The sequence below is a fragment of the Platalea leucorodia genome, assembly GCF_965183815.1.
Source record: "Platalea leucorodia genome assembly, chromosome: 7".
NCBI lineage: Eukaryota > Metazoa > Chordata > Aves > Pelecaniformes > Threskiornithidae > Platalea > Platalea leucorodia.
Window position 1 is genome coordinate 59,344,868 of NC_138829.1, and position 13,424 is coordinate 59,358,291.

General features: G+C 38.7%; 1 protein-coding gene across 1 annotated transcript in view; it reads right to left on the reverse strand.

Annotated features, from left to right (window-relative positions):
• INSC (INSC spindle orientation adaptor protein) overlaps positions 1-4,314 on the reverse strand; it is a gene marked incomplete at its 3' end in the record, with an annotated part of 100,222 nt that extends 95,908 nt beyond the window's left edge. Inside the window, exon 1 of the mRNA XM_082318775.1 lies at positions 4,235-4,314. Coding sequence (XP_082174901.1) covers positions 4,235-4,287 — 53 coding nt within the window. The 5' untranslated portion in view covers positions 4,288-4,314. The remainder of the gene's footprint in view (positions 1-4,234) is intronic.
• Between the last annotated feature and the right edge of the window lie 9,110 nt (positions 4,315-13,424).

Genomic DNA, 13,424 nt, shown 5'->3' on the forward strand with positions numbered 1-13,424 from the left:
GCAAAATTTTCCAGCTTTGTGGTGTCAAATGAAGGAATTGATCTTAAGAGATGAAATGCTAAAAAAGACTTAACTAAAAGTAACTACATTTGAAAAACTTGTCTACTTTCTCTGCCTCACCTCCTTCATCTGAAGCAGTGATAAAAATTTTCATCTATATCCCAATGACAATGTAAACTTCCACCAGAAAACAACATAATAATAGCATTAAAACCAGGAAAAAGAAACTAAATATAGAACCTATTAGGTTTATCTTCCTGGTCCTCATACTCAAAGTATTCACCTTTTATGAACAAACAAACAAAAACCTTTAAATAATCAGCATTGCCTTTTGTTTGCATGTGACTTGAAATTATAACCTTCAGTATCATCTTTCCTTTTTGAAGCTGTAAGGTTGTTTAGACAATATATTAAACAGTCCAGCAGTATTGCATTTCTGAATATCAGGAAGACAAATTCTCTCTACCCCCACCCCCACTTAATTTTCAAGAGTACCTCCAAGATATATAGCCCAAACTTCAACATCTTTCAGCAAGATGAAAGGTTTTTTTCAGTTTGTTTTTTTGTTTTTGTTTGTTTGATTTTGCTTATGGTTGGGGTTTTTTTTGGTGGTGGTAGTGGTGGTGGTTTTTTACCTAATTTCCATAGAAGACCATCCTTTATTCCTTTTTTTAAAAATATGTCTAATCATACTGTATTTCTCACAACTGCAACACTGAACTGAACATATAATTCAAGAAGCAAAACCAGCGTCCTATTTCACTTTTTGTTATGAGTACTCTTTCTTTAGCTGAGTGACTTCAGATTCAGTACTCCACATGTTAAGTTTAGTTTACTATCCAATATGAAAAGTACAAGAAACCATAACTATAATGAAAAAAAAAAAAGAAGAAACCACTGGGTGAATTACAATTTTAACTTGAAGAAAACAAAAAGGCCAATGAACTTTCATTACACAGGAGGCAGGGGGAGGGACAGAAGAGAAAAGCAGCTTCTTTCACATTGGCTTTCCCATCTGGAAAAACTCTTCAGAAATATGGAAAAACAATACCAATAGAAATATGTGAGGAAAGGGTCACAACATTTTTCAAAAGCCATACTAAAATAACTCGACTGCAGAATGGGGATATGCATCTCTAAGGAATATATACACACTTTGCAGGCTATAGTGAACTGGCCGTCACTGATGGCAACAGATTACTTTTTATGGTCCTGTAAAGGGCTTTATGTAGGACTACCAACAGTTTTTGGAGACTAACTAAATAAATTCTTTTTAAAAGTGATCTGTTTCCAACTGTTTTCTCTCCTAAGAGACAAAACTATCACTAATTGTAAGTTCCTAACTCATTGAAACAGAAAATAAAGTCTCTGTAACAATAATTTGTTTTTTTCCTCAGGATACTATATAGTTTTAAATACTGTATCCATAGCAGTCTAGATGTCAATTAGAGAAAGTAGGTCTGACAGTATCTTAGAAAACCGCTAACATAGTGACTCAATACTCTAGAGACTATCAGTAACAAGCTGTGATTTCCCACAAAATCTGAGGAGAGAGACGAGTGTAAACAACAATTCATGCAGCACAGAGACTTGGTTTAAGGCCCCAGTTCTAAATTCCTTATACAGCCAAGATAATGATTGACTTTAATGGCTGCTGTGGAAACACTTGGAATCAGTTGGTATGTGTATGGTACACTTTTCCTATGGAGACAGATATTATTGCTTGGGGATGTGCCTGCTTTTACTTCTGAAAGATTCTGACCTAAACATGAAGCAAGGCATGGTTGTGGTGCTACACAGGACTAACCTCAGTTGGATTTGTGTTACCTTTTCCCTGCGACAGGACACAACAGTGCATTCCTTTAAGTTAATTCAAGTCTCTCTCATGAAAAGCAGGAGCATAAACTGGAATCCTGAGACAGGCATGCAACCTAGACTTGGTTACAGGAACAATAAAGAATAAATAATCCTTGGCTCTTGTTAGTTGCTTTGAAACCTGACAACCTTTTTAAATACCCTATAGGATCCATATCACTCCTTTCTCTAACCCAGAGAAAAATATTTTATACAATTCCTGGACTTTATTGATCTAGTCTATACTGTGTTCTTCCTGCAAAATTCTTAGTGTAAAAACACATTTCATCATTTTCAGTTCTGGCCTTCCCTGTGCCTTCACTTGTCTGACCACTGACAGCTTCAGTCTGCCCACCTTGTTACATGGGCTTTCTCCAAAACAATCGTCGTCAAAAGGAAAAAGGATTCTCTTCCAAAATAAACATGGAAAATAAGAGCTTCGTATTTACTTGGGGGTGGGGGAGAATATTTATTTATTTTTAAATTTCACTATATAGAATTGCCCTGCTGAGCCAAGCAGTTTGCGAGGACATAGTGCTTGCTATATAGAACTTCTCCAGATCACTTCTTGTGCCAAGATACACCATAGTGCAGAGTTGATGTAAGGTGGCATGGTTTTGTTCATATAGCATGACAGTGTTCTGCTTCCCTGAATGCAGTAAAACTGCAGGCATGTTTCCTTTTCCAGAAATCTCTAGCCTACAAAATTCAGTGCTTTTCAGTTCTGTGCTGCTGTTGCCTTTGAGTGCTGCATACATTATTCCTACTCCACATTTCCAGTTGCTAGCATAGCGAGTCTGCAGCTAATTTCCCCATTTATGTATTTGCAAAAAAAACAAAAAAACAAAAAAAACACAAAAACCCAAAAAAAACACAAAACAAAAAAACAAACAAAACCCCAAACAAACAAAAAAACCCCTTGCCACCACCAACCCGGATCAGCCCTTGCCATCCATAGGACCTACTGCCTCTGGTTCTGTTTGCAGCTAGTTTTCTACTACAGTAAAAGGCTTCACTGGCCCATTTTGCAACCTAAGTTCTTGGTGCAGCCATTGGCATTAACAACTACTTTGACTTTTGATCCAGGATTCAGCTTCTGGAACCCATTAGTTATCACCAAGCAATTAACCTGGATGTCTGACACCTCATCTGACCATTGGGTTAGCCTGAGCATTTCCATAGCAAAGTCATTAATCTGTCTTCATTAGTGTGTGCATCTGAAGTGATATTCCATGGCTCCACCCCATGGAAGAAAATTAAACTAATAAGTGAGACAGGACACCTCATTGCTGTTTATACTAGTCCACACCATGCTTGGCGATTCAGGGCTTCTAGGATTCACTGATTTCCAAAGCAAGTTTTGGCTAGAATCTAATGAACAATACCAGTTACCTTGGCACCTGGGATCCCCAAACTATGTTCCTCCACACAACATTTCTTCCAGAAGACAATATACTCATGTGGTCTTACTGTGACTGTGAGCTTAATGGCATTATCAAAGTATCTGCTGGAAGACTCAGGTAGGGAAAGGTAGAGAAATATCAGATTCCTCATGGAGAAAAGCATTGCATTTTAAGATTGTATGTCAGCAGCCAGTAGATTACAATAAAGACTTACAATCTGACCTGAAGAAAGAAAACTAGGAGAAAGACTGAAAATTTAATCCTTTTTATTTCTGATTTTATTCCTGCATTCACCACCCTCTCCCCGCCCCCCCCAAAAAAAGCAACCAACCAGTTGTGCCACATATCAAGACTATAGTTCAATGAGAATGCAGAAGGTTATTGAATTAATAATTTTTTTTTCCTTTTCATGGAACCTCCATTATGCTAGAATTGAAACTATAATATGCAGATGCAGCTACTAGATGCCAACCAACAGCCAGATTTTAAAAACCTGTTGATTAGTGGAGTCACCAATGTCTCCAGTCCCACCAGGGCACCACAGACTGGAGAAATTATACTATAACCTTCATATTATTACCATAGCTACACCTGAAGTCAACCAGGTTAAAGAAATTTATATTTATAGTCTTCATCAGTCTTCACAGAGTGCAGAGAATTCCAGTGATTTCTATCATGACAAAGAACTGACTCAGTAAATATAGTCACGTCTGTACTGCAAACATGTTCATTCATTTAAAACGATGATTGCTTATTCATTGTCACGATTTACCAGACTGCAGGTAAACAAATTTGCAAATGCCTTGAGAAATGCATCCCAGACTTCCACATTAATCCTCAACATTTTGTATGAACATTACCTAAAAATGAGTTTAAAAATGAGGTTTTAAGCATCTTTGGATCCTCAAAGGAAAGCACAGCTGCAGCTTTAGAGGCATTTAATCACTCAAGTCTGGATGACAGAGTGCAGCACTTACCGCTGAACAGGTAATGGAAGTGAATCTAAGTGGTCCTCGCCCTTAAAAGCCATATTTATCCTATTCTTATGTGCACTTCTCCATAGGCTGGAATCTAGAAAGAAAACAAACAGTCGTTTAGTAAGCCTAGGGAAACTCAGGCCTCTTCAGTCCAGGGCAGCATGGCATTCTCCTACTGATCTGTGGAACTAACTCATTAAAACCAATTCAAAAGGCTTCTTTTCCTCAGGCTACCACACAACTCCAACAGATAACCAATGCCATTAAGTACATTTCATGGCATAAGCAACATAGGGTTTGCATATTCTTGCAGTTCCTGGACTAATGCACAGGTCAGAGACGTCTGGGCTGAACATTTTTGAGTTAAAATCAAGTTGTTATTTAGCCTCATTTATTTTGAATTAACTTGAACTCTAGAGAAAATTGATTTAGTATGATTGTAATTCTTCAGGTTATTGTAAGAAAGATTGAAAGAGAAAGCAAGTGTATGCTCATATAATTTCAGGTTCATTTAGTACTACATTTACAGAAAGGCCCTTGATGTCTAACTTAGCGAAGTACTGGATCCTTCCATGTTAAACTAATTCATTTTTCTATCAGTTGAAATGCTGTACACATCTTTTTCCTCCATGTTTTTCCTTTATACCTGGTGGCCAAGAGACGCATCCAAACACTACTGTACTAGAAAGAGGCAAGAGAGAAGGAGAGAGACCTTCCTCATTTTCACAAAAAGGAGGGGTGCTGTCTCCCTCCCTCTTCTTTTAATTAGCCCCATCTTACATTAGGGCATTACCCACTATAGATCAATGCATATTCTTAACAAAAGCCAGAGAAGATTTATTCTACTGGAAAAGGTGAAGTCATTCCCACTCACTGACATGGCCAGAGGAAGAACTAATGCAAAATACTTGAAGGAAAAGATTAAGCCATGATTCAAGAAGAACAAGGAGGAGATGAATGAATTAGGAGGAGGAGACAGGAACAGTGAGGAAATTATGCTTTCTTGGATATGAAGAAAAACATGAGATCAATGGATCTCATTCTTAGAGAAAATACTTTACACAGGAAATTAATGCTGTTTGTGTTGCCAGTGGGGGCAGAATGTTTTTGATGTAGCCACTTGTGAAATTCTGCTATTTAGTTATTGGCTACATTCTTCAAGCTGAGTCAGCCAGCATTTAAGATATTTGCCACTCCAAATTGCTCTTAATTGACACAGAGTGGTCTTCGGCATCTTTCCTAGCAAACTGATCTCATTGCTAATGCTTGTCCTTGGTTTTTTTTTTTTCCCCAACATCCCACAAACACTGTCCTGAGTACATAAAAGTATTACAACCAGAGTAATGCATTCACATGCTCTGTCCACTATTAGCACCAGATTGCTTTGGTAATGGTGTTGTCCTGTATTCCTCCCCACCCCCAAATTTTCCTGGAAAAACAAACTTAATCTTCTTAGTCCATGCATCTAATGAAGAAGCATATTGAAATATGGGAGAAGAATCTGTTTAAAAAAAAAAAATTAAAAATAGGCAGTTTAAGTGCTACTGAACTCTGATTTAAAAAGATTGCAAGTATCAGATATTTGATAGACTGTGCCTGGAAATTCATATGCCTAAGTATAAAAATATCAGTATGTATCCTTCTGCTCCCACCACATACCAAGATTTTGAAAACAAGCTTACTGTTGATTTTTTTTAAAGCATTTAGCATATGATGCACAGACTTCACTAACAACTGGAATAAATCAGTGATCTTCATTTCATTTTACTAGTGGAATTCTTTTGTCTCTTTGTCAAAGAAATTTAAGATTACCAAATACAAATAATCATATAATCAGATTTACTGGAAATAGCCAATTATCACGATTAGCACTGTCTTAATTTGAAAAGATACTCTTAATCAAAGATGAACACATCTGCATAAAGTCTTAGTATCCAAGATTAAGTTTTCTCTCCTAAATCCTATCATGCAAATGACCAAGAAAACAGTCTCTCAGTCTGCAGAAGTACAGACTTCACGGACACAAGCTATCTCCTTCTGCTTAGCATCAGGCACAGGATTTACCTTCTTATGCTACCAACACAGAATCAACAGCTTCCCTCTGGCAAGCTAAAGCTACTTCACCATTAGCTCAGCCCACTAACAATTTCTACACATACAAATCAAAGCATCTGTTTGTACTCCATTACTTGTGATTGGTGACATAATGTACACAGACATAAATTAGATTATTGCACGTCATTGTTCCCTATAAATTAGAAACCTGACAAAAATACAGCTTTTTATACGCTGTCTTCCCACAAAACACACATTTATATTATGGCCGAGAGCCTTTAAAAACATGATCAACTCCTACTTAGAGGTCACTTATGCTCCAGGAACAATAACAAAATGCCACACCAATATCTTAACCAAACAGTCTGTCTCAAGACTATAATTAGATATTAGTTCAAATCTTTAAGCCCAAGTTAATGTTGACAACATGAGGAAATGCTCTTCCCAAGCACCTGGCAGTCTGCCAGAGGACCAACCATACCCCCAGGACGGCAAAGTACCACACTAGCCCGCCTGAAGCCATGACTACAAGAGAGGCTGAAGACTCAGTGCCTGATACGGTACAGGCTTGTAGTCCTGCTCAGAATGGCTCCTCCACATGCTGGGCAATTACAGTGTTCAATGGCAGACATTGTTCAGTTTTCGGTGTTCTCATTCACCTTCTGGGTAAGACTGAGACCACTGTACTTCCTGGTAAAGACCACCGCAGGACTGATGAATCCTTCTGTTTAGTTGATGCTGCTTTTTATTAAAGGCCACATCACAGTGTTGAGCTCTAGTCAGCATTCCTAAAAGGAAGGTCTCCTACTATAGCTGACCATGTAGATGACCACCTAAGCATCACATCAAGTGAAAGCAAGAAACTTTCAGAGTATCAAATTTTTCATCTTCTACAAAAAACTTCCTACTCAGGTTCAACAGCTTCTTTACTCTGGCAAATACAGGACGGACATGGAAGAGCAGAGACATGCTGTTGCTAACAGAAACACATAGGCTAGCAACCTGTCATGAAAACCTCTCCAAGGCTTTTTCTCTGAGGGACTGATATATGGGTAGGGCAATGCGCACAGCCTCTGCTACAACTGTTGCCTGAGCTTCTGTGCAGAGGCACCAAGAAGGTCAATAGCTTTTACACAATGGCTATACGCCACTAAAACAGGTGGCGTGAACATGAGCACATGCACTCAAGGGTACACAAACTGTAAGCATATGCCCACATGCCTCTTAATCCCTCCCACTAGCTGCTTCCTCACAGATGGTGGAGACAGTGTGGCAGCAAGCAGAGCTACAGATCTGAAACAGTGCCTGAAGTCAGAGACCCTTCTCCTAATGACCGTTTAAAAGATGCCCCTCTGGCTTAAAATTTCATAAAAACATATGTATATAGTATATATGTTATGTAAGTATACACATACACACAGTCACATTTATTAAGTATACACATACTAATAGGCAACACTAGCAGAGTTGTGCAGGAGAGGCTAATGTTTTTTTTCCATTGGCTTCAGTGGCCACTGCTCAGGCCCACAGCTGGTTAGAGATGCTGTCTAGGCAAACTTGTACCAAAAAAATAACACTACTTGTAGTTCACAGTACTGGTCATTTTGATACAAGCCTGAGGGACACTTATGCTGAAATAATAAAATTGTCATTCTTGGACTATTATAAGGCCAATTTTTTTAATACCTTACATAGGATTTTACATAAATAAATGTCTGCACATAGACTTGTCTCGCGATTATAAATAACGACTTATAATCAGTTTAATTCTTTGGGTAGATTGCAGTGTGTGCATGTGGCATTAGATGGATTCAAGGCAGCAGACTCTCCTTGTGCCCTTCATCTTTCTCTTTCTCATGTCAACACTGAATTAGATATTAAGATGTTATTTCCTCATGTTTACTAGATAGATGTAGATAAGCAGACCACAAACCACATTTCATTCCCATCGAATACAGTCAGCCAAAAGCTTCCTTCAGAGAACTACTACACAAGAAGAAAACAAAGCATCACACCTGAAACAGCATGTAAGCATTGCTCACAGAAAAAGCAGTGTCAGCAGAGGATGTGACCTTCATGGCCAAAAAAATCTCCAAAAACCAAAAAACAGACAACCAGGAAGCGGTAACTTGCTTATATACAAGCACCAGGCCCTGATGCTGGCAACGGACACAGAGAACTAAAAACAGCTTAAAAAACTGTCAAGCTAGCCCACCCATAAGTTAAAGAAGGACTCTCATCCTAATGTACACCAGGCTTAGCAGCACCTGTGAAACCTGTGCAATGCCTCCTTAGCACAGCAGTGCAGGTGGGAGCTGTCAAACCACTGGTTCCACAACAGCAGACTCCTCCTGCCTTACAGGAACTCCCTGCTGGGAGCCTTGTCTTGCTCAAGCCTGTTTAGCATTGGAGAGCAGCTTCTACAGCGCAACATGACTTTTTAACATCCTACAAAAGATGTTACCTCTGCTAGGAAAACAAATTGCATCTTGTAAAATCTCCCAATTTAAATTTCTCCATCATTCAACATGTTAGCTTATATTTAACAAGCCAGAAATCAGGAGGATTTTAGCAGTGAGGTATTCGGTTAGAAACACATTCATGTCCAAAAGTATCACAGTAACAGCATATATTCAAGGTGAAATAAGTGCGACTCATTTACTCCTACTACTGATGGCCCTAAGGAAGTTCTCCATCACAAAATGATGCCCCAAATAATTAAGCCCTGAAACTCACACAGTTAAATTCACATTTTTGATTTCAATCACTGCACACATGTCCCCCCTTGTAAAGGCTTAAATCAAAAGGCCAACCCATGAACTTTTGCTACCCCATTTCTAACCCCTAACATCATAATTAAAACAGCAAAAACATCTTAAAATAAGGTCAATCAAGAGCATAATTTCTCTTTCTGAAAGACAGAAATCCATGTATCCAGCCTTTGATTATTAATAATCATCAGAACTAGAAGAGCATGTAATACGCTGTAAGTAATATGGTTAACCTGAGAATAAGAAGTCATTAGCTTAAAGTCATTTCAGACTAGATATCATTTGATTAATAATAACAGTTCCTGTCTGTAGTAAAGTACAATCTCTGTTCTGCCAAACAGTGCCTGTCCTTATTTTACAGTTCTGGGAGTCTGGGAATCATTAGTTATTATTCTCCTGGTACACAGAATAACTGTTAATGGAATGCCACAAATCAAATTAAGAGCAAAATTCTGACAGCATTTATGCGATAGGTCAGAAAGTAAATACATACACTCTGTCCTTCAGCAACACGTCCAGTCCATCACAAGTTTTTCACACTAACCATTTGAGTCAGGATCCTGTTGTCATTTTGCATTATAACAGGCTTATATAGGCATGAATTAATTATAATAGTAAAAGCCAACTCAGAATTAAGCTGGATATCACAAATCTAAGAAGCCATAAAACCAGGAGCAAGAAATAACGAAGAGTCCTTCAAATGATGCATTAAAATGGGTTGTATTAACATGGGAACATATAAACAGATGTACGTACCACACCCCTAGAATGCAAAATTAAAACTAGAAGAGGGAGAGGTGGGAGCAGGCGCTACCTGCAGCATTCTTTCATGGTAGCCGCTCTTGCGGAGCCAATAATCAAAGAGGACACACTGTTGAGTAGTTTATGCCTTACACTTCAAGTAAAATCTGAAGCATAAATCCATTTTCACTCACACAGGGTTTTATTTTTAATGCATATTTCTTCCCATCTTTTCTCTCTATTTTCTGCAGAGAAAGGATCTCATTTTAAACAAGTCTCTATATTCGACAATATCCCTTTTTATATATATGTCATAGAATGGTTTGGGTTAGAAGGGACATTAAAGATCACCTAGTTCCAACCCTCTGCCATGGGCAGGAATACCTTCCACTAGATCAGGTTGCTCAATGCCTCATCCAACCTGGCCTTGAATGTATACATATTAAAATATGTATTTTGTATAATATAGCATATATTTATATAAAATATTTATGTAAATATATTATTATAGTCAATTATATTATTTTTCTGTTTTTCTAAAATATTTTGTTTTATTATTTTATAATTATTTTATATTATTTATATTAAATATTTATAAAATATGTATTATCATCTATACATGCACAGAAAAAAGGGGTATAGTGTGTGTGTATCTATCTATCTATCTAATGTAGCTATTCATGCAAACTGAAGTTTGTGCTACTTCTTTCCTGTTCTGGATTTTTCTCATCTTAGCCTTACTATACACAGCTGTACCTTAGAAATATAGACAAAAAAAGAAAAAAGAGGAGAGGCAGATAAAGATATCTCAGTTCAAATAGATCATCCTGAAAATTACAGATAAGGAACATTATTTTGTAGATCTTAAGATAGCACAAGAAGTGCAACATTGCCAACTGCAAATATCAAGGTGAGGGGGGGCATAGAAATCCGAAGCCAGTCCCTTAAGACATAGTCTCATTCATCTGCATACGCAGTTTGATTCCCTCATTCAACTTTCTGGTTTTAGAGCCTTCAGGATGCCCTCCTTGAACATATACAATTTTCTCTTTGTGATCACCACAACGCAGAATTCTGTTTTTCAAGCAAGGGATGTTGGCTTGTTCATTCCATTTCTTTATTTTAGCAAGTGACTTATATGGAAACGCACCAAGTAGAATACCTGCAATGCAACCAGAAGATCTGATTGCCCTGGGAGGGGAAGCATAGACCCATGTTACCCAGGCAATCCAGCTTTCTCCATGACAAAACATACATATAACCACAGAGATTAGGAATGGAAGATATCTGTCATCACATGCACTACAGCCAGTCCTTTTGCCAAGGCATGAATTTTCTTACAATGTATCTTCAGCAAATTTTCTCATTGAAATATAAAATCTCTAGAAAGATGGAGTTTACATCATTGTGGACTACATTATGAAAATATTTAAAATAAGGAGATAGAGAAGGGCATAACAGATTTTAAGATTCCCCCCCCCCCCCCCCCCCTTAAAATTATTTTGGGCAAAAAGCCACAGGGCTAATCACTTAGTTGGCATCTTTTTTTTTAATCTTATCAGTGAAAGTCTTTAAAATCTCCCCTTCTGGAAGAGGCACACCGATTTATATAAATGGCAGTATTATGGGAGCAAACTGATTAGTGGCCACATTTCTAGCAATTAGCATTTTAGAGGCAGTTTTGCTGGAAAAGAATTTGCTTTTGAGGTTCAGGAACTGAATAATAGGTGGCAAGTTGGTGCACTCCAGAGCTATATTTTATCTTTTATGTGATGCAGAATAATCACCATATAAAAATGTTTATTGGTTCTCAGAGCAGTATTAATGCAACTTGCTGCCATAAAATGCTGAGACGTACAACTCCTCTGTATTTACGCTTCCCTTGCTTTCTGACAGACTGCGTAGCGCTTTCGCCCTCCCTTCTTAAAATAAACCAACCAGCCAATTTGACATTACTTGCACCAACAAAGTCTCAATTCAAACACTCACAATAGGGGCATCCCTGTTCCTGGCCATGGCCTCTTGGTTTTGAAGGCACTTCTGAAGAGAAACAGATAAACAGGCTTTAACTGTATGGTTTGCAGACCACCTCTTCACTTCTCCCTCAGCCATGGTGGCACCCGTATCAATGGCCCCTACATGGTGTGAGGGCTTTCACTTGGGAGGTACCCAGGTGCCAACAGACCAAAGAACAACTCCCCCTGTAGATGGGGGTTTTTTTTGGGTTTGGGGTTTTTTTTCCTTCCCCCCCCACCTAGATATAAAGCAGAAATCGGGGACACCCCAGCTGTAAATTCAGTACCTCACAGGCGTGCCTCTGAGGGCCCACACACTGCCTGTGAGGGGAGGCCCCAGCTGCCGCCCACCAGTTGGAACCGGTTCCAGCCAGCCCTGAGGTAAAGAGAAGCCCAGCAGCAGAACCCAGCGCCGGCCCAAACCCCACCGCCAGGGCAGCGGCCTCGGGGCTGAGGTGAGGAGGGGTCTGCAGCCACCCCGAGGGGGACCACGAGGAAACCGCTGCCAGCACCACCCCAGCCTCTCAGGTCTCCTTGAAAATAAGGGCAGTTGAGGCCAGGTTAGGGGCTCCCCCACACTTCCCCCAACATCTGTATTAGAGGTCAGAGGTTTGTGTTGATTGGCAATAAACTAATTCAAGTGAAATCCTCCTGCTTTTGTCCGATTTACCCTCGACACCATAGCTACATGTAAACTACATCCAGTCTAAAGGATTTCATCTTGTCTCCTCATCAGGAGGTAGGACCTTGTGTCTTCCCAGTCTCCTTGTGGAGAGATCAGAAATAAAAGGGCTGTTATTTCCACTAGCCATTGTGTAGGGCACAAAGAAAAATAGGAGAAGATTTTTGCACCCTACCTTGTACAAGCCTGTACAAGTGTAGACTATGCTGCTCAGAAGAAATGCCTGCAGAATATCGCTGTTTTACTGTTATTTGCTAACATGAGGCTTCTAGGTGTACTGAAATTACAGCTAAAATTCATTATTCCCCCTAAAAACATAAAAAAATTCCAAAAAGAGCTTGAAATGAAGAGAGATAAGAGAAAATCATCTCCCTATCCAGGCAAGAAATAGAGAAACAGAAATTAAGTGACTTACCCAAATTTAAAAATGAGACCAGTACAAATTAAAACCAAATATTCCAATGTTTAATACTGTAAATAAGTGCATAGACAAGACGATAACCTCATATTTAACAACTTCAATGAAGGGAAAAGAACAAAGACCTACACAAGTTACTCACTCGCCGCAAGGAAAGATGACAATAATATCTTTGCACATCTCTGTACACGATCCATTTTCCGTAACGAAAGAATTTTATCTTCCTTGATATCCATTCTAGTTAGTCAGACAGGCAGTCTGAAAGACATCTTTACTTACGTTGAAATTCTTCTAAAGAACAAAAAAAATCTGACATTTTAACAGAGATGAGCAAAACAATATTATTAATTCAGGTTACAGCCCACACTAGGCAAGTCTTTATTGGAAGTATCACAAGGCATTACATGGTAAACAGTGGTGGTATTTTCACAATATTTCCCAGCAGCTATCAAGTTTTTCATTTTACAGAGTTAATATCCAGTTGCTCTTTTTTGTCGTAACTCCGAAA